The following is a 25,711-nucleotide window of genomic DNA, read 5'->3' on the forward strand; positions in this document are numbered from 1 at the left end:
AAAGCTTTATCCCTTTGTTTTGCTTTCAGCAGGAGCCTGGACATTTTCTCATCTCCAGCACCAACATGGAGCATTTTGAAGATTTATATTGTGCATTACCTCCCTGGAAACACCAGTTCCTCTTCAAACCCTTCAGTACATCCTGTTGTGGAAAGGCAGGGATGGGTCTGCTGGCTGCTCTCATGGGGTCACATCCTGCTGTGACCCAGTTCTGCTGCTGCTGCTTCAATCTGCCCAACCACTGAGTTTCTGCCCAGCCACACACTGGTCATGTCACTTTTGGAGCTGAATCCTCCTGAGCCCTCTGCAGGGGAGCAGGGCTCATCAGGGAAGGGAGAGCAGCTACTGACAGCTCCACGGTCAGCATCAGAGCCTGGGAACGCTCCCTGCACCCTGCAGGTGTCAGAGGGGCACAGGCGGGACAGAGCCACGGATGGCACCAGTGAGTGCTTCCTGGTGAGTGCTGCGCTCCCCAAACAGGGCCTCTTCCCTTCTTTGCTTCCCCACTTCCTGCTGGCTGAAGAATGATGGAGCAGTTTGGGGACAGGTGTCAGGAGAGGCTCCTGAACATCTGGAGTTAGTGGTGAGCTGTTTATGGGGGGACCAGGTAGTAGGGGGAGGATTTGGAGCCATCAGAGGCTCCTGGGGTAGTTTCAGTTTGCCCTGAAACCAAGAGAATCTGTGTTTTGCATATAGACAGATGAATTAATGCTGGGCTCCATTCATCCCACATGGCTGTGGTAGACAAAGGAGCTGTTATTTTTTGCAACTGCAGCTCTACAGTATTAGAATTATGGAATTGACTAATTTGGAAAAGGCCTCTAAGATCATTGAGTCCAACCACTTCCCTGTCACTGCCATGTTCACCACTAACCCATGTCCCCAGGGGCCACATCCACAGGACTTTTGAACACTTCCAGGGATGGTGATTCCACCACTGCTCTGGGCAGCTGTGCCAGGGCCTGGTCAGCCCTTCAGGGAAAAGATTTTTCCCAATATCCAACCTGAACCTCTCCTGGCACAACTTGAGGCCATTTCCTTCTTGGCCACCTGGGCACACCTGGGCTCATGTTCAGCCCTGATGATTCATTATTGCTTTTGACTGTAATCGTAGTCTTTTCCTCCTCTCTGCTCTATGCCCTTCTCCAACAGACCTTGCAAGAAATTCCCTCATTAGGCAGTCCTCCAGGCCTGGCTGGTCTCTGTGCCACAGATCTCACAGCTGGAGCAGCTGTTTTTCACTGCTGGGTTGAAGCTGCAGGCAGAGACACACCTGAGGGTAGCTGCTTGTCCAAGACAGGGTTTGCACAAACCCTCCACACAGCAGTCAGACATATGTCTGGAAGGCAGAGAACAGAAGCTAAACTCCTACTGGCTCAGGAAATATTTTATTCTTTATACTTTCATTAAAAAATAAACATAGGAAACAAAACCACAGAACACTTGTGTGATAGAAACAAACGCAGAAGGTCAGAGCATTGGCTGAAAGTGCATAATTAGGTCATGCTACCACGTCCCTGATCCCACCCTGTCCCCAAGCAAGGAGTCAGCAGGAAGCTCAACGAGCAGCACTACATGGAGCCCAGGCACTGTGGGGCCAAGCTGATGGCAGAGAGGAGCCCGTGCTCCCAGGAACGCAGTGAGGCAGGACATGCTGAGCAGGGAGTGCTCCACAAGCTGCTGTGAACCACTGATGGAGCCTCACCTGGGCTCATGGGGCAGGCCAGGGATAGCAAGTGTCACAGAGTGTGGAGTCATGAAACAGGGGAATAAACAGCTGAGAACAAAGGGCAAAACAGAATCCTGGATGTCACTCCAGAACAGCCCTGGAAGCAGAAAAATCCTAGATGAAAGGAAAACCAACACAATGAACTTGAGTGAAAGGCTGCCTTGGGTGTGCTGGACTCAGGTCTGTCTGGGGACAAACCCCAGTGACTCACCCAGCAGGACCTTGGTGGGCAGCAGCCACTGTGTCCCTGCTCTCCTGGCCTCAGCTCAGGTGGCCTCTTCACAGGGTGGGGCACAGGCACGGCCAAGCTCCCGGTGCCACACATCATTTGCAGCTGGAGCTGTCAAGCTTTTTGAGGAAACACGATGTGATGAACCTTGCTGAGCACCTGATCGAGAGCACAAACACTGCAGATGCTTCTGTGGCAGGCAATGAGCTCCTCCCCTGCCTCTGTCCCTGTGGCCTCAGGCTCTGGTCACAGTAGCTGACAGCTTTAACCTCTGACTCCTTTGCGTGCAGTGCTGCGAGGACCCTGCAGACACAGTGACAGTGCAGGGCCCTCACTCACGTCACCCAGCCTGGCTCTGCAGCCACGTGTGCTCAGGGAGCACGTCGGAACATTCAGGATGTACACGATGATTTGAAGCTGGAACATAAGAGCAGCTGGACTCACCCTCACACATCCACACGGCTGAGAGCGACCCGAGGACCCGCGGGGTCCTGCGGTGGCTGAAGAGGTGACCCAGGGCTATGTACATGTCCTTGGGAGGGGTCACCAGGCTGGCTGAGACCAGGCTGGGGCAACTCTGCTCTGCCCACAGACTGAGCCACAGGAACAGCAGAGAGTGCAGCTTCTCCTGACCCATTCATCCCCTTCCTCCAGCTTCCCACAGAGCCCCTGATTTCAAATGACTGCTGAGATCACACAGTTATGCACATGCTCTAGTCACAAGCAGCACAGAAAGCTGCTCTTCTGGTGCCTATTCCCATAGCATCCACAACTCTCAAGAACAGTCACTGCAAATCATTTTGGGACTCTTCCTCCAGCTGAGACATTTTACGATGTTTTTCTTTGCGAGTTCCCTCCTGATCACTTCTCCCGAAGGACGCAGACCCCCGCGTCGCAGCGCTGCATCCCCAGGGAGGTGACCACTTCCCAGCTGTCAATGATGGGGTCGTAGCACTCGATGCTGCTCAGCAGTGAGTTGCCATCGTATCTGCCAGGACAGAAAGTTACACATGAAGGATGGTGCTGGAGGAAGAGGCTGAGGCATTCAGAGCTCTTCCTGGGAGGCTGGAATAGCCCAAATTATAACCCCCGCATCAGGCTGCCATTGCTGTCTGCTGCTGCTCTCCCACCAGCCTGGGCCCTGTACCTTGTTTGCTGCCTGTTCTGGCTGGACACAGCGACCCTGTGGGTGTCTCCTCTCATAGAGGAGAGGCCCGTGGAAGGAGCAGCAGCTGTGTCCCCTGGGGGCACTTGCTGAGCACGCAGAGCTGCAGCCCCTGGGCTTACCCGGCGATGGCGTAGAGCCGGCCCCGCAGCACGGTGGCCCCCACGTAGCAGCGGGGCGTGGTCATGCTGGTCACCGTGGTCCAGGAGTCGGTGCGGATGTTGTAGGCCTCCACCGAGGAGAGGTGTGCTGTGCCATCGAACCCACCCACCACGTAGATGTGGTCATTGAGCAGAGCCACGCCAGCCCCTGCGGACAGAAGGTGGCACAGTCGCACCCACGAGTGACAGCGGCAGCACTGGGCTCGCTGCCACAAGGCGAACAGGTCAATTCCTCCCTCTCCACTGGACATTTTTTACGTGTGTACCTCCCCAAAAGTGCTGATAACTGTCTTCTGTTGTTGTCTCCAATATGAAACATCTCACTCCACTGAACACTGCTGACTCTGTGGCATGGGGGGCCTGGGCAGCACCACAGCACAAGAGGTTTACCTGGGCAGACACCTGACCACAGGTGAGTGAGCAGAGCAGCACCAGGCCCGCTCTGCTGGCAGGCAGCTGGCTGGGACTGTCAGCCAGAGACAGGTTCCTCTGGTGCTTCTGAGTGCCTGGTGTCACCCAGCTCCTGGCTGTGGCCTGGAGAGTAGCTGCACACTGCTCCATGCAAAGCTGGAGGAGGGATTTCCCTGACATTACTCCTCTGGAAGACAAAATGAAAACTGGTTTCTACACTGTTGCGGAGGCAAAGGCCGCTGGAGCAGCTGCCTGAACAGTTGTTCTCACAGTGAAAGCAGATAATAATATGCTGTTCCAACTGGGAGTTTATGAAACCAGAATAACCCCCACCAGCCCTAGTTCCTCCTTGGCAACCCCTCAGGTACAGCACTGGAGGACACTGTGACATTACCATGCACTCAGTGGCCTCAGGGGCTCCTGCTCCTGCACAGTCAGCCCTGTCAGGCTGTCACCACCCACATGGAACTCTTGCACTAATGAACATCCTGAAGGAAATGAGCCAGCTACCCTGGCATGGATCTGTTTCTTTACAAACATGGTGTAAGAGACCTGTTCCACTGAACACATCCTGCCTTTCCCTGCCTGTCCTTGCTGAGAGCCCCAGAACAGCTGGGAATGGCCAGGCTGGCCCAGTGGGCTCTCCAGGAGCTTTGGCTGAAGAGGCCAAATCAGGGAAATTGGGTCCAGCAATGCAACATGGCCAAGGTCTCTGAGGTAGCCTCTCTCCAGAACCTGTCCTAAGAAATTTAAAGAAACAAAGAGAAAATTATCTCTGTGAATAAAGCCAGATTAGTCTTAGTCCTGGTCTTGGAATTCAAACACCTGCACATGGATAAATCTTAGAGGGTTTTTTGGGGACAAAAGAAATCCTGCAGGGTCCAAGGTCACCAGCACTCACACCTAAGATGTGAGTACTTGGGGTGTCATTACCAGAGTGGCAGCACAAAAACTTGAGCAAAGAAAGGTCCTTGGGCACACCCACGTTTCAGATCTTGGTACTCCAGGTGACAGTGCCAAGGAAGGAACCAGGTGAACCAGTGCTGGGGTCAAGAGCCTCACCAGCTTCCTGCTGGCTTGTGGCACCAAGGAGCTCATGCTGCAGCCAAGGCACAGCCACTAAAGCCTCCAGCTCCTGTGGGGAGCACAGATCTAGGAAATGCCTGCTGCAGACAGCTTGAAGTCTGCTTTTGGTCTTGTCCAAAGTCAGCCTTCTCTGGTGCCCAAAGCAGGACCCTTGGGGAAAGCCATCTGATCCTCAAGCTTCCTATAGATTCATGGATTGACCTCACACAGTGCCTCTGACCTAGAAAAACCTGCAGATTTTATCCTGTGTTTTATACGTATGGCCTTCCTGGATGTGGAAAGTGCCCAACTCCTAAATAAAACCCATTCTTGGCAGATAAACCAACACTTAGCAAGAATATCCCTGTCACAGTAATAAATATTTAAAGATTGGGATTTTGGTGAATGCTACTGCAGGCACAAGAAAATGGAAGTGGTTTTGCAACAGAGCCCAGTTTTATTGAGTAGCCAGTACTTGTCCCTAACCAGGACCACTGCACAGGGATCACATGGAGCAGTGCTGCCCAGGCTGACTGTGAGGGCAGTTATTGAGAGAAAAAGCAACTTCAAAAGGGGTTTGGAAGAGGGTCTAAGCACGTAATTGTAAAGCAGTGGGAGCCACACAGGTATGGAGGCACAGAGCAGGAGGCCTGAGGCACACAGCAAGAGCAGGAGGTCAACACACCTGGGCACACAGGAGCTACAGGAGCCCCACAACAACCCCTCTGAGAAATGAAGGAGAGTTTAAACAGAAAGATACTCCAAAAGTAGGATTTAAATTGCATTTCTGTCCTAGATACAACTGCCAATTTAAAGCTTGGATAGAACACCAGGCAGAGAGACAAGTGAAGAGCTGGTGGGGGATAATTACTGCGTGACTGCACCATTTGTGTAAGCCCACTGCTGGGTGACACTGCTCTGGCACTGCTGCCCTGGAGCAGGGCTCAGGTGAAGGAGCCTGGCAGGGCACACCTGCCCCACCATGCCCCATGCAGCTGATGAGCACTGACCCAGTACTGTGGTCAGCTTGTGCCTTGGCAGCTCTTCTCCATGCCAGGCATTGCTCCTAGCTGTGGAAGTCACCCAGCATTTCATCTGCCTCCCTGTAACCTGTAACCCTGCCACTGCATTCCTCTGTACACACCTTGGCCTGGCATGGAGGCATGTGAAAATTGGTATTTCTCTTGGGAATTCAAGGCAGTAAAATCATCCTTTCTCAAAGCCAACACACCCACTGGGGCCAGAGCATCCTCCAGGGCAGCAGAACACACCAGCAGTGACTGCTGAAACACGCTGACCTCAAGGCACTGTGGGTGTGGATGTGACAGAGATCAGAGAGAGAGAAAGCTAGATAAGCTTTCCCATGAATTGGTCTGAGGGAGCTGGAGAGAAAGAATGATAGTCAAATACTAAACAATCCACAGGTGGTGTTTGTAATAAGTTGTTTTCCCATAAGGCTGTTTACAGATGGGTGTCCTCTTAATTAGCCAATGGTGATGGTGTTTTGGTTAAAGGACCAATCAGGTCCACCTGCAGTGAGCTAGAGTATAAAAAGGAATGGGTTTCTAATAAAATTGTTATTAGCCTTCTGAAAACACATGGAGTGTGTCACTCATTTATCCATGTCATTTCTGACTCAACAGTGACACTGTGGGCTCTTACCTGAGCGTTTAGTGGCCATTGGGGTGACATTTGTCCAGTGTCCAGTGTGGGGGTCATACCTCTCGACAGAATTCAGGATGTTCAGCCCATCATAGCCTCCTGAAACAAAACACAGGAGCAAACCATGAGGCTGACCTGGGGAGAATGTTTTCTGTGCAGAGAGCAGTACCATACCTGGTGGGCCCCGAGCGCAGTGTGGCACTGCCATCAGCACAGCCCATCCTGGTGGGGCAGAGGATCCTGCAGCCAGCCCAGAGCCAGCTCTGCCCCCACACTGCACTGGGCCATGTGGGAGAGCATCACCTCCCCAAACCAGCAAGCCAGGCCAGCCCCATGGAGCTGCCTCAGCACACTGAGGCCACTGCTGGTGCAGCCATGCAGATGTGCAGCTCCCAGGTCTGTGCTGCAGCTGCACAAGGCTGAATGGTGTAGGCTGGGATCTCCCAAGAGCAGTTTTACAAGCAGATACTAAAATCTCTGTGCAGCCTCAGCAGAGGAGCAGCGTGCTGCCATCCGCCCTGGAACAGCACGAGGAAGAGGAATGAACGTGGTTTGTTTATTCAAGGCCAGGTTGGGCAGGGCTTGGAGCAATCTGGTCTAATGGAAAGTGTCCCTGCCCATGGCAGGGGGTGGAATGAGATGAAGTCCCTTCCAACCTAAACCATTCAGTGGTTCTACGAAACCAGTGCCTAAGATCTGTGACTCCCCAGGAACAGGACTGCAACAGAAGCAGGTGCAACGCTGGGCCTGCCTTTTCTGGGGCCTAGAAGGTGACCCACAGAACAAGCTTCAGACTGTTCTGTCCTCTGGCAATCTCACTATATTCACAGCTGGTGCAGTGCTCTGAAACTGAAATGCATGCTACAGGAAGAAGCTGGAGAACAGACAGCTCAGGATACGTTTCTGGAGCACTACAGCCACCATTGCAGGTGCACCCTCTGTCCCACAGCTACCTCCTTCATCTCTGGGCATTTAGACACTGCCCAGGCCACACAAAGCCTCAGCTGGCATTGCTTATCCTCCACACTTCTGCCATCCCTCAAATGCAGTGTGTATAAATTGTGTTTAATTTGCAGTGTGCAGCATTCCCTGCAGTGATGTGGCAGCTGCAGTCCAAGCCATTGTGATGGGCACAGTGAGGTCAGGCAGCCCTCACTGACACAGCTGTGAGTGCCAGTGAGGTTAAACCTCTTCTAACATGGACCTGACAGGTTTGGGCTGCTCAGGCAGCACTTGAATGGTTACTTGGGTAAAAAGGCAGGCTCTGCACAGCTCCCAGAGGTGCTGAGGGTACCTACCCAGGCAGTAGATGACTCCATTGGCCACCACGAGCCCCGCTCCCTCCCGTGCTGTCTGCATGTCTCCCAGCATGCTCCACTGGTCGATGTTGGGGTCGTAGCGCTCCATACTGGTGTGGCGGCGGCTCCCGTCGAAGCCACCCGAAACGTAGATCATGTCTGCAGGGACAGAGGTGGGACCCAGCCAGTCAGCCAGGAGCATGGAGACCAGGGCCCTCACACACGGAGCAAAGCTGCAACATGACTGCAAACCACAGAAAACAGACTGTGGCACACCGGGAGCCAAGATGAACCCAGGCTCCTCAGCCTGGCTCACAGGCCCAACAAACAAACACAAGTTCCATCTGGCCCTTAAATCTGCTTCTTGCTGATGGATGAAAGAAAACACACACAATCCAGCTATTTTTTTTCATGCTGCAGAACCACTGAAACAGTACCATACCCAAACCCAAGCCCTGCCTGTGGCAAGCCTCATGTCAGTACCTCCCCAAAGTCCTCACTCCTTCCCTGCAGATGTTCCAGTCACTCCAGCGCTGGATGGTCACAGCGGTACTTGGTGTCCTGTGCTCAGTGTTGCCCAACACTGTCAGCACCCTCAGAGCTTCCCACTCCATTATCTCTCACAGAGCCCCTTTCCCCCAGTTCACAGATAAATGCTGCAGGAATGCAGCGGAGGCAGAGCTCCTCTCAGGATATGTGGGCAAGTTTTCCATTTCTGCATCCCAGCGATGAGAAGGCAGAATCTCAGGCTCCCCTCCTCCCCGAGAGCCAGCCCACTCTTCACACAGCAGCTCAGGGCATCTCAGGCCGGAGCTGAACAGGCTGTTCTGCCCTGGCAGTGACCAGGACGTACCTCCAAGGGTTGTGGCTCCCGCCAGCCCTCGCCTCACGTTCATGGGAGCCACGGAGTACCAGATGCCATCCTCATCCGACGTGTAATCCAGGCACTCCACGGAGCTGAGCCGGGAGCGGCCGTCGTAGCCCCCGATGACGTAGATGCGGTCGTGCAGGGACACCGTGGCCACGTATCGCCGCTTGCGGGTGATGCTCTGGGACAGCAAAGCAACACCAAGGTCACAGACAGAAACAGCGCTGGGCATGGAGATCAACCCCTGCTCTTCCACCCTCTGCTGCTGCTCCTTCGGGAAATGGCCCACTGCCCCAGGGCAGGCAGCTCTATGGATGTAAAGGACACAGCCTCAGTGACTGTGCCTGCCTCCCCCGGCTGTGCTCTCTTCTCAGGACTGTGTCTCTCTGCACTCAAATATTTCACGCTGTATGTCACTTATCCCATGCTGCTGCATAACCTCTGATGCATTTGGGATAAATTTGTTAGCCTCCCACTGGCAATGGGAAAAAGTAGAGACTCTGAATATTTGATGAAGCTTTTAGCCTCCAAAAAAAATCAGAATTTTGGAACACCAGGTGATACTGAGTCTGCCCTGACTGGTGATAGTGAAGAAGAGGCAGTTCTCCACCATTTCACACAGATAAACGTGATTTTAATTTGGGTAGAAATACTTCTCAGTGCAGGAATTCTCTCTTCCCATTATGCTCCAAAACACAGCAAGCAGTGGGATCATGCAGCAGCCTGAAGACTGCACTGATTACATGGTTCCTATTGACATTCCAATTATCATCACTAACCTTAAAGCTTCACACCCCTTCACTAAGAAACATGATAGTTCTCACTCCCACAGCCAAGATGTGGGTCTCTGCAGGCTCAGCTGATCAGGTCTATGAAAACAACCCCCTCTCCCTCAGTCACTCTGCAAGCTGAAGTGGTTTCAGCATTCTCCATGTAAATCTCTAAAGAATTTCTGTCAGAAATTCTCAGCAGATTGTACAGGACAGCCCAAGGAGATTGTTATCCAGCTGATGCTGCAGGATCAGTTTGCTCACAGCCTGGTCAGCCCAGTGGTGGTCAGAACCAGTCCCTTACCGGCAGGAAACTCCACTCCTGGGTCTTGGGGTCGTATTTCTCCACCACATCAATGGGGGACTGCTGGCTGCCGAAGCCGCCGATCACGAGCAGCACTTCGTTAGCTCCTGAGGCACAGAGGGACAGCAAAGCCAAGTCAATCCCTTCACAACCAAAGAGTCACCTCAGGGGAACAACCTGAAGAAACTCTGAGCCTTCCCTGGCACAAAGCTGCCTCTAAATCCCTGTTTTTGCCTCAGCTCTGGAGAAGGGACCTAACCTGGCTCAGGCACTCACACTCCCTCTGTGCTCAGCAAGAAAGAGAAGGGAGAAACTCTTCAGAGCAGGTGGCAGACAGTTGACTGAGGTGTTAGGAGCTGGCTGCTGGAGAGCTGTTTCTCCTAACATCAGAGGCACTTTGAAAAGACAAGCTGCCTCAGAGAGGTGCTGAAGTTCACTCCTTTGTATCTTCTTTTGTACCTTTTCTGCCATTTTCCCCAAACCTCTCACCACCCCACAGAATCTGTAGGAGAATAGCTGCTTCCCTGCAGCCTCCTCACAACACAAAATCTCCTCTTGGTCTCAAGTGACATCTCGACCTGATTTAGGGGACTTTGTTCACCACGTAACTGAGAAACAAGCCAGGCTGTCTGAAGCTTGGAAAACTAATTAAATATTTTCCCAGGAATTGTCTCTTAAATCTTATATATTTTATTTCAAAATTGCCTTCCCTTTATTTTCTCTGAGATGAATTCTCTGAATTTTTCTTATTTTCTCCACGACTGCTAATAACACCTGTGACCTGGAGAGTTGTAACTTCCCCTCTAATCACTGCCTGGAAGCAGGCTTCTGTCTCAGGTTCAGAACAGCTTAGGATCCCCTCGACTCCTTGGGCCCTTTCTGGAACAGGGAGTTTATTACCAGAATTTAGGACTGTCCAGCCTTTCATTGCACAAGGACTGAACACCAAGCAACAAATATTAACAAGACTTTGTCTGTCACAAAGCAGAAAAGCTGCCACCTCAGATGAAGAATAATGTAAAAAACAACTGGGAAGGATTCACAAGAGCTCCAGCATCTTGGAAAACCTCCCTTCCAGTAAGAAAGCTAAAAGTGCAATCACTTCAGTTCCTCCCATGCAAAGTCAATACAAGCCTTGATCACAGTTTATAAGTGACACATTGCTGATATCAGATGGTATGGAATCAATTAAAACAGCTAGGGCTGAATCCAAAGGATGAACCTCAACAATAATGTGCAGTTTTAACCCGTACAATTAGACTAAAACAGTTTTTTAATGTCTTCTTTATCAGGTGAAGTGTTTCAACTAAGAATAAAATGAAATGTGTTTTTCTAAAATCATAGAATCATAAAATGGTTTGTGTTGGAAAAAAATTTAAAGCTCGTATCATTCCATGTTCAGGGACAGTTTGCACTAGCCCAGGGTGCTCCAAGCCCTGTCCAACCTGGCCTTGGCCACTTCCAGGGATGGGACAGCCACAGCTGCTCTGGGCACCCTGTGCCAGGGCCTCCTCACCCTCTAAGGGGAGGATTTCTTTCCTAGATTTCCCCTCTTTCAGTGTGAAACCATTCCCCATTGTCCCATTGCTGCAGTTTCTGATGAAGAGTCCCTTTCTGGCTTCCTTGTAGGTCCCTTCAGGTACTGGAAGGCTGATGCCATGACAGGCTGAGCTCAAGTACAGGTTTTGAAACTGGGACAGAAATTCCCACAAAATGTGCTGAGGCCTGGACTGTGCAGGAACATAGTAACAACATTCCCTTCAGGCCAACAAAGTCTGATCAGTGTCTCTGACAAACCTAATCTGCCCTCCTCCTTTTGTGGTTAAACAGCTTTCTGTCCCCTAAAAGAGGCCATGAAGGGATTTTGGAATCTCCCTCCACCAAACCTGCAGCAGCACTGGAGAACACACACAGAGAGGATTCCTTGCAGGGAGAGTGGTCCATGCTGGCACCAATGGCAGTGCCCTGAAAATGCATCAGGACACAGGCACAGCACAGAAGAAGCCAGTAAAATACTTTTCCTTCTTCTGTAGGTCAGTCCTACTTTTATGTTGCTCTGGAGTGCTCACAGCCCTAAGACAAGCATTTTCCAAACAATTCAGTGACTGTACTTGGTAGGAGTTACTGAAATAAAGGAAGATATCATCATTTATTTGCCTTAACAAGAGAAAAAAAGGGAGAAAAAAAAAAAAAGCACCTCTGAAGGGGAAGAGGGACATCTCCATCTCCCTCCCTGCACCTTCCCCAGTTCAATTATCTGTGGAAACTTGCTGTCACTGTAAGGCAGCTGTCACTCACCTCACAGCTCTATTTTGGACTCTGATACCTGCCTCTTCAGACATGAAGAAATTCTTCCCACAGTTCCTGGACAGCTGCATGCTGGGACAAATGTATCTGCAGGCACCAGCAACGCAGGAAACTGGTTTTAAGGCCACAGCAGGGCCTGGGATTAAAGGCAATCTGCTAGTCCCCACACTGGCACTAAGCAATCATACTCTATAAGAGGCACCTCTCTCCTTTGCTCCAGTCCCCTCTCTGTCCCACTGGGGACCATGGCATGACAAGTTACTGCTGTGAAGAACATCGACACAGTCACAAGGCATTAGACAAGGTGTCTAACACAACACCTGCCAGTGCCCTGGCCCCTCTCAAGGTCCCTTCCTCCGCTGCTCACCCAGACGTGCTCGTGTCCTGGGTCCTTGCATCTGGCTCCGGAGCTCGGGCCGAAGGTGGAATTTCTTGGCTTCGTCCACGAGGTCTCTGCACTGCAGGCTGCAGCGGATGAAAGGCTGGGGAGAAACATGAGTCACTGGTACATGCAATGTATTTTAAGAAACCTCAGAAGAACTGTCCTAAAGCCAACTCTCATCAGCTCAGACAGCATGAAAAGGACTTGCGTGCGGGTCCTGGTGTAGATACTGCATGCAGGGAAATGCAAAGGCAACTGAAGACCAGACTGCAGCTGAGAAGATATGGCTCCATCCTCACAGTCTGGCACTGAAGGCTCCTTAAAGAAAATGGCTGCATTGGAACACTAAGGAAAAGCCACTTCTGCTCCATTTAAGCCAGTAGAAGTATGACCAGGAAGGGGAAGTGGCACTGAAACCACATTTGATCTGCCCCACATAACTTGTCCTGCACCTGACACTGGAGAGGGAGAGCACAGCACAATGAAACTGTTTAGCTGATTTACTGCCCTGATCACTGTACACGTGGGACATGGAGGTGTGAAGAGGCAACAGGAGCACTGAGGTCTTGTTGAAGAGTGAGGGACACCCAAGGACAGCCACATCTCCTTGAACAATGCTGTGTAATTCTCTTCCCTAGCCAAGGGCCTTGACAAACCTCCCTTAAGCTCAGCACTCATTTTCCCTTGTACATGCTGCTTCAGTAAGATTCAACCTCTACAGGCTCCTGGTGTCTGTGTGAGGCAGCCACGTGGGGCCAACGCTCCACTCTCCACACTGCCCCAAGCTGAGGATGGGCCACCAGTGTGTGGCACTGACAGACCCTCCACGTTTCCTGTGAGAGCTGAGGGCTGTACACACTTTGTCTCAGGCTGGATTTGGAACAGATCTGTTTGTTTTGGCACCAGACCCCTTTCCATTAGCTTAAATTTCAGTTTGAAGGGGACCACAATAATCTGACTGAACACCCTTTAGCTCTGGCACAACCTAACACAACAGCCCATTAGGTTGTCCTGATTTAATAACTTCCATGCTCTATCACATCTGAGGTGACTGTTGCTAAATCAGCCTTTTCCTGAGGTAGAAAAATGCCTGTCATTCACCATTCACCACCTGTCAGGTGACAAGGGCTAGTAACCCTTGAGTACATCCTATCACCATCTAACCTGAAGGCTGGTTTGACCTTCTCTGGGCCTTCCTTTGAAATCCTGCCTGGGGTCACTTCCTGTCTGGAATTCAATTTGCACTTAAAAGCTTAATTGTCACTTTGCATAGTCCCCATTATGGGCTGCCTCTGCAGCATCCCAGAACACAAAGCAGCAGCGTTAGCCATGGGTCTTGGCTGTGTGTTGGTCCAGGACCCACACAGCTGCTGTCTTTCTTACTCAGAGGTACTTGCTGGCCATCTGCACCTCAAACACCTTCTGAGGAGCGATGATGTCCCTGAGATCAATGGCAGCAATCTTCAGCATGGGGAAGGGGACCTGCCAGTGCTTAGGAATGAAATCAGAAAGCACTTGGAGACTGTAAGAGATGACAACAGAAAGGTGCTGCGGGTATCTGCAGACAGCTGACTAATGGCTCTGGAGAGGGCACCCCGCGGCTGCAGAGCGGGATGCTGTGACTGCTGGCACAGCAAACACAGCTTGGTGTGACAGCAGCGCTGCGCTGAGCAGGCACAGCTGCACGGTGTCACCAAACAGCGCAGCAGAGAAAGGGCTCTGTGTACATTCTGGGGCCAGCAGAGCCCAGGCAGGAGCAGGCACTGGCCCCGTACCTCGGTGTCGATGACGTCGGTGATGTAGCGCGGCGTGAGCAGCGGCATCCGCACGTACTGCAGCAGCTCCGGCAGCGACGCCTCGCGCTCCTTCTTCGAGTGCTTCACCCAGTTTATCACCGCCTCGAACACCGGCTCCTCCGAGTCCACCTGCACACAGGAGGCACGTCCTGATCAGGTGGCAGCAGAACGCTGGAGCTACTGCCAAGGAGCACACAACGTCCAGCACTGCTTCACAGCGAGCAAGGGAGCAGGATGCTTCAGCTACGAGTCCCTTAGGGAAACCCCCATAATCACAGTGAAGTCCCTCACTTTCTTTTCCTTAAACCTGCATTTGCTTTTTCACTGACCAGTGGGAACTCCCAGGACAGCTCCCCCAGTTCTCTGGAGCAGGAGCTGTGATCCTGCAAAATTCAAAATGCTATCAAAGAGATGATTAGAATCATGTTTCCTTTGCACAGCGAAGTGTCTGCCCTAGGCCCGGGCAGCCCTGTGCCTGTGCACTGCCCCTCAGACACTGCAGCCAGAGCAGGTACATTTAAGGTTTCAATCCACCTTTTAAAAACTACAAAGGATTTTAGAATGCAGAATCCCAGGGCATGAATGCTACTGTTTATTTCTACTGTTTATTATATTTTATCACTAGTTTATTTCTATCTCCATTTAGGACCAGCACATGCTGGTGCTTACACCACTTCTGGAGATTACACTGACTAAATCATCCAAATTTGATGCTGTTAGAGAACCACAGGCGCTTTGGACCCTACTAATACCAAAACCAAAAGAATTGTAAAAATCTCATATATATATATATATATATATATATATATAAAAGAATTATATATTACTTATTACTTACACACACATATATATAAATTATATATTACTTAGACTTTGTTTTCTTTTTGCACATCTATCAGATCATCCGATGTAAAAGGAAATCAGACATGAATTTATTATCATACAGTCTGTTAACTGAGACTAAATATGAAGATAAAAGAAGAGCCTGTGATGAAAGGACTGAGCCTTCCCACCAGCCTATGACTGGTCCCCTTTGAAATCCAGTTTGAAGCTGTCAGGCAGAATGTTTTGAAGCAGGGAGCCAAGAGGTTAATTATGTAAGGCTTTCTTCTATGCCATTGTTTTATATTTGTTACAGTGTAATTTGGAATGGCCTTTTTCTCTTGGAATTACAGGGGAAGGACAATTAAAGCTCACAAAAGGAGAGCAGACTACTGTATTGTTTCCAATTTCCCCACCTCCTCTTTAAATGCAATAATCCTGTGTTGATTTATTCCCTCCTGAACTGAATGTCCTCAGATATATTTAACAGTTTTACTGCTCATTGAATCATTTATGTTTTCTGATAAATTATGAGTAACACTAAATGCAGGATCACAGTGAGGACCTGTCATTGCAGTTCTTGAGCAGCCCAGAGATTTTCTGAGGGTGTTCCCTTACCACGCTCTTGATTCCACACAGCACCTCTGTGCTGCCACAGCAGGAGGGACATCTGCTCTTTTTCCCAGACTGGTCTGGGCTGGAAGGGACTTTAAAGCTCATCCCATTCCACCCCCTGCCATGGGCAGGGACACCTTCCACCAGACCAGGTTGCTCCTAGTCCAGCCTGGCTTTGGACACTTCCAGGGATGGGACAGCCACAGCTGCTCTGGGCACCCTGTGCCAGGGCCTCAGCTCCCTCACAGGGAAGAATTTCCTCCCAACATCAAATCTAAATCTCTCCTCTTCAAAAGTGTTACCCCTTGTCCTATCACTCTCTGCCCACACAAAAAGTCAGTCTTCCTCTTTTTTTATAAGCCCCTTTATAAGGTTTCCCTGGAGCTGTCTTTTCTCCAGGTGAACACCCCCAGCTGTCCCAGCCTGGCTCCAGAGCAGAGGGGATCCAGCCCTCAGAACATCTCCGTGGCCTCCTCTGGACCCTCTCTGACAGGTTCACGTGTTTCTTGTGCCGAGAACCCCAGACCTGGACACAGCACTCCAGGTGAGGTCTCACAAGGACAGAGAAGAGGGGGAGAATCCCCTCCCTTGCCCAACTTGTCACATCTTAAGGTACAATAGTGCATGCCCAACACACTGCCTGCTGCAAGGTCTGATCCAGCCCTTCCAATCCACAAGGAATGTCACTTTTCCTGAGCAGATAATCCAAGAAGCTTGGCTGGGTCATTCTGAAGTTCCTCATTATTTTCTGCTCTCAGCCCAGAAGCTGCTCCTAGTAGCATCACAACCCAGAGGAGCTCAGCCCCTCACAGCACAAAACTGCAGCTTGTCAAACACCAGGCACACTCAGCCTCCTCCACTGCAGACCCCTGCTGGAGCTGGGTCCTTCACCACTGCCTCACACGCCTTTTCTCAAGCAGCCTCACTAGGGGGATGTTGGCATGGCTGAAGACCACTTTCAAGGAACACATCAGCAATTCTGCTCTGGCTACCCCTGTACTGGCTTTTCAGGAATCCCACCAAAGATATCACGTACACTGGTTTGCTTCCAAGCATTCCTGTTCCCCTGAACTCTGAGCAGTGATTGCTTCAAGCCTTTCCACTGCAGTGAACATCAGCTCTTGACAAAATCCACATCAATAAATAGTCAAGCTCTCCCCTCATTGCCAGGGAATGTTCAACTTATTCAGAGAAAAGTGGGAAACATGTATTTGACATGTTCCAGTCACATAGCACACCCTCCAGAAGCTCACCTTCAGGGAAGTAAATCTCCCTGTAAGCCCTGGCAGAGTCAGACCACCCTGCACCATGCCAGGATTCCTTGTGCTGCAGATCAGCAGGCAAACAGAAGTTAAGGCTTGAGGCTATTTCTGAAATGTAGGCATTGAGACAACTTATCTTCTCCAGGGAGAAGGAGGGAATGAAGGGCTAATAACTCTGCAAAGGGAACTAACTCACTGTGACTGACTTGCAAGAAACACTTGTGTGAGAACAAATTCTTACAGAGAAGCTACACGGTATTAATAAAATTACAAACTAGAAAAAATAAAAATAGACACCTCCTGAAAATGAAACTTCAAATTCAGGAACTGTGTGAGGAGTCCATCCCAGGTGTGGACTAATTACTGACTGGTGTCAATGTTTTATTTCAATGCTTTGCACAGTAATGGTACTTTTCAGGTTTTACCTGAATTTCATCACACTTGATGAGCTTTTCAACCTCTTCTTGATTTAAGAGGATAAACTCTTCATGTTGAACCACCTCTGGAAAATGTTTCTGGCTGAAGACCTCTGCAGCTTGCATTAGATCCACACAATTGTGTGTCTCAGCAAAATCCCGAATGCCCAAACAATTTGATGGATCCAGCTGGCTTTCTAGAAACTCACAGCAAGCTTGTTTCACACCTACGGAAAATTGGAGGGGTGAATGAGCACTGCATGCTTACTATCAATCCACTGCTTCGGCAAGGGCTTCAGAAAAGAAAATTCTAAGCAATAATGAAAATCCAATCCAAATAACAAGTAAAAGCACTACAGAAACATATACATGCATGTATTGCTTTGGAGACTGAAGACACTTGGAGCAGCTAGACCATGTGTCTGGGCTGGTTTGAGCTCTAGCTGTTCTATTCCAATGAAAAAATTACATCAATCTGATACTAGGAAGACTCCAATGTGAGCTGTACTCAGCTTCATGGGTTATAAACCACTAATGTGTCTGCTAGTGGACATAGCACCAGATTTCTAGGTCTATGATAACCTTTAGGTAAGCTGTCTGGGATTTGGGATAATTGTCTGGGATAGCTCCATAGGTGCATGTGCAATGACAACAACCAGTCTGTTATTGACCCAGACACACTGTCATGGCAGGTCAAATGACATCTAGGATTGCTTATTATAATAATCTAACTGAGCTGTAACATTTATGTGCTATACAGCTCACAATTCCTCTTGGGAATACTCCTGCAGAAGTACAGTAGCCCAAAGAATGGAACCTGTTTTACCATTTTGTTTTTCATCCAGATCTGTTCCTCTACCAATGAGACCACAGTGCACAAGAAAAGAGAAATTTGACATAACTTCTTATAAATATCATTCCTCCCCCAGTCTCTCTTCCATGCACAGAGGGTCAAACAAACCACATCTCTAAACAGCAGCAATGATGCAATTTGTGCTAATCTTTGAATTACCTTTCAGCTGAAGCAGACATGCTGCTGGAAGCAATTCTTGGACGTTTTCTACTGTTACATGCACAGTTTCTGTATATACAAAGTCCAGCAGGATTTCCATGGTGGAGGCTGTCAGGCCCTGAATATCCACACAGGGTTTATCCTTCTCTGAGAGCTGTAAATTAAAAGGGAGACAACAGCTTTATTTTTCATTAATGCGATCAGAAAGCCCACAACCCTCAGCAGGTTTGAAAAGAAGATCTGTCAGAGCTTTCAACAGAGATTTGTCCTTTCTATTCTGGTGCTCACTGAAAAGATATAGGGAAGGAGGGAATTTCCCTACAGAATTCACTTACAGAAATGAGTAAGAGACAAAAGTTCTTTATGGATCAAAAGGACAGTCACACTGTGCACAGTAAAACCTTTGAGCTGAGATCTGAGTCAGCAGAGATCACATGTGTCACCTGTGCAAGACAACGAAACTGTCTCCTCCATGCAGTACTCCAAGCTTTACTCCAAGGGAATTCCTCCCTAAGCTGGATGTGTGTGACATGCTGCAGTTCACATGGAGTCCCCATCTAAGTGTTGGCCCAAAGCAGGTTCTTTTACCCAGTGTGAAAGAGGCCAATCCACACCCAGAGTCTGGGTATTAGATTAATTTCACTTCAGCATAGAAAGGGGGGCTGGGGGCCAAAGCCCCCAAATCCCCAAAGCCAGCCAGACTGGCAAAACTGTTTACTATTAATACATTTTAGCAAACAAAGGCATTAACGTTCATTGGCTACAAGCCATCTAGTTCTCTTATTGATTAGCCTTCCATTGGTTAACGATTTCCTTGCTTCTTATGCTAATTAGTCCCATGCTCAGTCTTTCTCTTCCTCTGGGTCAGGGGACTTCTGGAGTCGGTGGCTGTGTGTCAGTGGTCTTGACATGTCCCTGCCAGAATTACCTTCTACCCATTCAGAGCTGAATTCAGCACAGCTGCTGAGCTGGCTTTATCAATTTCTTCCTTATTTTGGGAGTTTTGCCAAGTGTCTCTGTGGCCCAGAAATTTGGCTCCTCTGTGCCCCCTACCAGTAGGACACCCTTCTGCCTGAGCTTTGGTAACTTTCCCCTGGGCACGTTCCAGCCCTAAACCTGAACAAGTCAATTCTACTGACACGTAATTTTCCTTTCCAACACCTGGACATCTTCACCACTCTTCTCTAAAACCAAGTCAAAGAAAAAGCTTTCTCAACTCGTCAGTTTCCTGATTCATTCTTCAAGCTTATGGTGAACTTCATTCCTAAAATGAAACAAAGTAAAATGATAGTTTGTGCAGTGATGGCACTTACACAATCCAGCCTTTGTCCCCCAACTATTTTATCACCTCTATGATTAATTTTGGAATAATTATTTTTTCCAAGGAACATTATCCTCTCAACGGTCAATCTTTGGGAACAGCAAATTCTGTGAATCCATCAAATATGCACAAAACAGATTATATTTCACAAAGCATCAGTTTCATGGTTCAGTGCCTCCAGCACAGAGCTGCTGGCAGAGCACCCAATGATTCCTGACCAAAAGACTGGCTGGTGGGCTCACTGATCACACCCTGCACGTTGCTGCCAGCTCAGCAGCATGGCTGCACCTCAAGAGGTAATGATCTTCCTCTGGCATGCTGCAAAACCAGCCCCTGACTTCTGGAGCAGTCAGCACCAAGCACAACGCAGATGAAAGCCCGTGGCTTCTCTTGCCAAGAATGAGCCCAAAGTTGGTACACCCAGTTGGGCAGAGGCTCAGGGAGCAGAAAGCATGGCCAAAGCACCATCACTGAGCTTCACATCTGCCACAGCTGGGGGAAAAGGAGGTGATACAGAATACAGAAAATAAGAGCAGGGGAAGCTACTCCTGCAGAGGCACTCCATGACACAGCAGAGACGTCTGCTGGGACTGAGGCTGTCTATCATGCAGAGATACACTTGCAGAGAAGTACAGGAGGTAAGGGTGACCCTTGAAGGAATTTGAGGGAAGAGGCCTTTCAAATATCTTGACTCAGTGAACAGTCTTTATGGCTTCCAAAGATGGGAAGGAACAGCAAATTACCTTGTCTGACCTGCTGTGTGACAGGCCAGGAATTGCATTCAGAAGCTGAAACTACTTCCTGCCTTGGGCCAGACAAAACATTCCCGAACCAAGACTAAGCTGTTTGTACCACAAAGGACATAGCTGCCACCAAAGTTCAGACCTGATCAGACAAGATGTTCAGATGATTCTAGTAAGCAAATGAAGACATAGACCATACACATTTAGGATCAAACTTCTATTGACCTCCTGATAGTTGTAAGCATCAGTTCTTCACACATCAGCCTGGAGCTCATAAAGAAGCTTCTGACCCACAATCAACCAGCCATGCACATACTCTTTATATTGGTGACCACAACACAAACCACAAGGACAACACTAATACCATACAGATGGTTAATTCCTGCTTCCCTTGTATTTCTGCTACACTCCACTATTTGGTTGTTATTTTGCTCAGTTTATTCACATGCTAACAATGTCTAGTAGGAAGGAAGTATTTCATGTACCTTGATCTAATGTGTGTGATGCAGAATTGGGATCCAACATTATACCTTAAGGGTGTCAGTGTGGAGACAACTTGATTCTGAACACAGAATCATGGATTGGTCTTGGCTGGAAGGGACCTTCTGAGGACCCACTCTGTCAGTTTGAAGCTGTTTCCCTTTCTCCTGTAACCCCAGTGAAAACAGTCTCTCTCCATTTTCTTGTTGGTTCCCTTCAGGTACTGGAAGGCCACCCCAGAGCGTTCTCCAGACTCAACAATCCCAATTCTCTCAGCCTTTCAGACTCATGAGGACTCTGAGCTGAGCTTCAGCCTGTGTGTGCAGCATTAGAGAAGTGCCTGCAGTGCTCAGTTCTGGGCTGTTGGGACAGACAGTCCCTCGTCCATCCATGTAGCCACATCCTTGGACTCAGAATGCAAAATGATGGTCATACAATGCTAACCAACACACAGGCCAGGCAGCTTTCCTCTCCAAGGTGTTCACTGTTTACTTCTGAGGTTGTCCAGTGGCACCAGACAGATCTCTGCTGTCAGAATGTCAGATTGGTTTCCCACTTTGTTGTTTAATATCAGAGCTCTGCTCACTCTCCCTGAAGGGAGTAAAGTAGCCCATGCAAAGGAAGCGTGCAGCAGTACAGATCCCAAAATCAACTGCAGCATCCAGGAAAACAACCAAGGAGAGTCATGTGGAGGCCTCAGGAGTTTTACCTCAAGATGCCCAAGCTGCTGAAAGCTTTAAGGCAGGGGCTGCAGGTTACAGCTCCTTTGTGAGACACAATGTTGCTTTTTCCATTCCACTCATAAATCATTGTGCTGGGTTTGGCTGGGGTAGTTTATTTCCTTCCCAGTGGCTGGCATGAGGCTGTATTTTGGATTTGTGCTGAATGTAGATGATAATGGAGATGTTTTTGTTATTGCTGAGCAGTGCTCACACAGAGCCAAGGCCTTTTCTGCTTTTCATACTGCCAGGCTGGCAAGGGGGCTGGGGGTGCTTGGGAAGCTGGGAGGAAACACAGCTGGGACAGATAACCCAAAGTGATCAAAGGCATGTTCCAGGCCATATGACATCATGCTCAGTATATAAAGTGGTGGGCAGAAGGAAGGAGGGGAGGGATGTTTGGAGTGATGGTGTTTGTCTTCCCAAGTCACTGTTACATGTCCTGGAACCCTGCTCTCTGTGGGATGGCTGAACACCTGCCTGCCCATGGGAAACAGGGAGTGAATTCCTGGGTTTGCTTTGTTTGCATGTGTGGCTTTTGCTTTCCATATTAAACTGTCTTTATCTCAACCCACAAATTTTCCAGCTTTTACTCTTCTGACTCCCTCCCTGATCTTGCTGGTGGGGGAACACGCACGGGGCTCTGAGGGGCTTGGCTGCTGCCTGGGGCTAAACCACCACAATCACACAGGAGAATGGGTCTAAAATTTTGCAACTCCTTTCTTACCCAAGGCTACTTCTCGTTTTTGCCTTACTAATGCAGATACACAAAAGTACTCCGGAATAAACCCCAAATTCTTCTCACAGAGGGAGAGAAATGCTGGCATGACAGTGCTAATGTGTGGCTCACTGTACCCTGGAGAGCAATTACAGCACAGAGAAGCTGACCATGTAAGAACCTGGAAACACCAGTTGTTTACTTTCAGAATAACATTTCTCTGTTCTGGGGAGAAAGAACCCTTCAATTTCTAGAACACAGCCTCCAAGAGAAGACAGAGCAGTTTCCTTCTGAGGTGGAAATCAGCTCTTAAAAGTTATGTTAACTTGGACAAACAAAGACAAATACCAGTGCACAGCCAAGATCCAGGGGAGATAAAACTACTCTGCAATTTTTACAACAAGGAACAACCCTGCAGGTAAAACTGATGGTGTTTCAGCTCTCTCACACTGCTCAGCAAAAGGGGCAAAAGAAAGTGTTGTAAAAAACTTGGGGTTCATCAGGTGATCAGTGGCTTCTTCTCATGCTGTAAAATGGGAACAGAAAATGGGAAGAAATTAATACTAAGCTAGACTGAGAACTTTTTAGAATGTTAATCAGAAGTGAGAGAAGGAAGGAAACTTGAGACACAGAGAGGCAAAGGCAATTCTTTATGACAACAGTAATGCTGACAGTCTGAGCGTTGTACTGGCTATGCACAGATGTGACACCAGGAATACTGCAGCACAACCCCAGGAGAAAAGGCCAGGAATGCCATGGCATAATCCCAAGATCAATTCTGAACAAAGCCTCGTACAGCCCAGCCTGGCACATCAGAGCAGCCAAGCAGTCCCCAGACCTGCAGGAGGCAAGAAATGGAGTGCTGAGGAAGCCCTGGCAGGGCCTGTCAGTCCATGACACCACACACACTCTGAGCTGCCTGGAGTCCCAGCCTGGCCAAACCCTGCACCCGCAAGTGGCTGGAGAGTGTCCAAGCACTGTCCCATCACAGGCCCCGGCACACTTGTCGCTGGCACACACAGGAAACATGTCCACTCGGAGGCTTACCAAGCTGCCCCTTCCTGGAAGGAAGCTCTCCCACAAACACTCCCTAATTGTGTGCCCCTTGGCAGGTTGGGCACTTTAGGGTTTCCATAACAAAGAACAAAGTTTGGAAGAAACATAAACCAAGCAAAAGAAAAGAAACCCTTAAAGCAGAGGCATTGTAGGAGCATGGGAGAGCAAGCAATTCTGCCCACTGAGAATAGCTGTTTTCCCAGGAAGAATTTAATCTCCTAGGAAGATTCACATGTCTGAATGAAGGTCACCATGATGTTACAGTGAACATGAGTGTAACGAAGCAAGGAGAGACATCTCAGCTCAGACCCAAAGCACACCAACCCCCAGCCTTTGTTATCAGCCACAAAGAACATTCTGGAGCACATGGAGTGACTGGATCTCTGCACACTGCCTAGACGAAGTCCAGAAGTCAAAAGCACTGACAGGAACATGGAGGCAAACCCAGAGGAGCAGAGATACCTCTGTACTGCTGAGCACCTAGAGCTACTGGAGAACAGAGTACTTCAGCCTCCAGGGACTGAATTTGCTTTGTGTGTTTTCTTCATCTAATTACATTTCCTTTATGCAGAGCAAGAGCACAAACCCAATGAATTTACAAATTTCATGAAGATATGGACAAAAAAATTTATTGGTCTGACGTCAGGCCACACATGCATCATTTTGGTTTCTTTGCACAGGACTGTAAACAGTCCTGTCAGCTGCCCTGACAGCACTGAGATAAGTGGGCACACAGAGAGCTCTGCCACAGCCTTCATGCCTGGGTAAAACAAAGAAAAAATAATTCTCTGCTGCAATGACTCTTGGAGGGAGGGCTTTAAAGCAGGGAGGGCTCTAGGACCTGTGAGCTACTTAACAATGTTTCTCCCTGCTCATGGGGAAGGTGGAAGGATAAGGAAAGCATCTTCCGTAAGTAAAAGCTGCAAAGATTGACTCCAACTAATAAAGACAAAGCCAGGCAAAGCATCTGACATTCAACAGCGAGTGCCAGCTCCAGCTGAAGCAGTGCTGTCAGTGACTCAGGGAAACTGCACACAGGTAGTGCAAGTCTCACAGGAAGGGCTGACAGCCAAGGTGCTCACAGGTGAGATGTCCTGGGTGCAGCACCTGGGGCTCAGAGCCACCCCAGCCCCAGTGACACCCCCATGGCAGGAGAGCAGCACAGCCCAGCTCTCAGCCAGTGCCAAGGGCAGCCCAGAGCACGCATCAAACACCCTCCCTTGCACTGAAAGGGCTGCCCAGAATGCCCAGCACGGCTCCCACAGCTCTGCGCCAGGGCAGGAAAGATGCCCGGAACCACGGAAACCACAAATCACCACTAGAAAAATAAGTAAATGTATCAGAACTCTCCGGCTTGGCAGCTCAGCCTGGCAGCTCGCTGGGCACAGGGTGGTCACAGCAGACCACGAATCAAGGCCACGTTCCCTATCACAACCTCTTAATTCCCCACTAGGTCACAATAAATGGCTCTGGGGCCACCATAAGACACAGAAATCATCTCGAAGGGCTCCAGGGCCACCAGGACAGAATCCAGAGGGCTCCAGGGCCAGCATGGGGACATTCACAGAGACCAAGGGCCACCATGGAGAAATCCAGGGCCACCATGGGGGTTCCTGAGGCACCCACAGCCACCATGAAGGGATCAAGAACCACAATGGGGACATCCTGAGCAACCACAGGGAGTATGCAGTGGACTCCAGGATCACCACAAGGGGATCCTGGGCCCCCACGGGGGGATCCTGGCCCAGCTGCTGAGCAGCTCAACAGAGAACAGCCCAAGCACTGGGCGGCCCTGCCTCCTCCACCCACGGAGCACCCAGGGCCGGCGGCAGCACCGACCTCGCTGGTGAACATGGCGCAGAAGTAGTCGCTGCAGGCGGCCAGGACGATGCGGTGGGCCGGGAAGTCCTTGTGCTCCACGCGGAGGGTGACGTCGCAGAGCGTGTTGCTCTTACGCAGGGCGTTCATGGCGTTGAGGATGGACTTGGCGTGGGAGTTGGTCATGATGTCCTTGGGGGGGGCCATGGCGCGCGGCACCTGCGGGCACAGCCAGCACGGCCACATGGCACGGCGCCCGCCGCCGACAGGGGGCGCTGCCGCCGCGCCGCCCCGCCCGCCCTGCTCCACCCGGTCCGGCCCGGCCCGGCCCGGCCGCACTCACCGCCGCGGGGAGAGGTCCCGGCCCGCACACCTCGCCTCCCCCCGCCCTTCCCTCTCCCCGCGCCGCGCGCTCTGATTGCGTCATCGCGCCGCGCCGCGAGCAGAGCGCCCCGCCCCTGGGTGCCGGGCGGTTGCCGAGCAACGAGCCCAGGGCGGGTCCCACAGCGCCCCCCAGCGGCCCCCGCGAGACCCGCAGGACAGAGCCCCTGAGGGGCGGGGGAGGGAACGGGGCGCCGGCAG

General features: G+C 50.1%; 1 protein-coding gene across 1 annotated transcript; it reads right to left on the minus strand.

The window, feature by feature from the left end:
• Positions 1-1,369: 1,369 nt before the first annotated feature.
• On the minus strand, positions 1,370-25,556 carry KLHL12 (kelch like family member 12). Its single transcript, XM_041489614.1, has 12 exons — positions 25,473-25,556; positions 25,151-25,348; positions 18,275-18,428; positions 17,272-17,489; positions 14,127-14,276; positions 12,337-12,451; positions 9,663-9,769; positions 8,574-8,769; positions 7,721-7,879; positions 6,423-6,521; positions 3,246-3,432; positions 1,370-2,946 (listed from the first exon to the last, which is right to left on the minus strand). The coding sequence occupies exons 1-12, from the start codon at positions 25,554-25,556 to the stop codon at positions 2,820-2,822; spliced, it is 1,794 nt and encodes a 597-aa protein (XP_041345548.1). The 3' UTR covers positions 1,370-2,819.
• Positions 25,557-25,711: the final 155 nt, after the last annotated feature.

This window comes from Pyrgilauda ruficollis, unplaced genomic scaffold, assembly GCF_017590135.1.
Source record: "Pyrgilauda ruficollis isolate IOZ18807 unplaced genomic scaffold, ASM1759013v1 scaffold95, whole genome shotgun sequence".
Lineage (NCBI taxonomy): Eukaryota > Metazoa > Chordata > Aves > Passeriformes > Passeridae > Pyrgilauda > Pyrgilauda ruficollis.

Bases quoted from the DNA above. Each gene is read 5' to 3' on its own strand.
- KLHL12 (XM_041489614.1), bottom strand. From the start codon at position 25,556: ATGACGCAATCAGAGCGCGCGGCGCGGGGAGAGGGAAGGGCGGGGGGA. The intron at 17,490-18,274 runs GTAATTCAAAGA...AATTTTCCGTAG, and splicing joins ATGTCTGCTTCAGCTGAAAG to GTGTGAAACAAGCTTGCTGT. The intron at 12,452-14,126 runs GTACGGGGCCAG...GTTTCTCCCCAG, and splicing joins CCGACGTCATCGACACCGAG to CCTTTCATCCGCTGCAGCCT.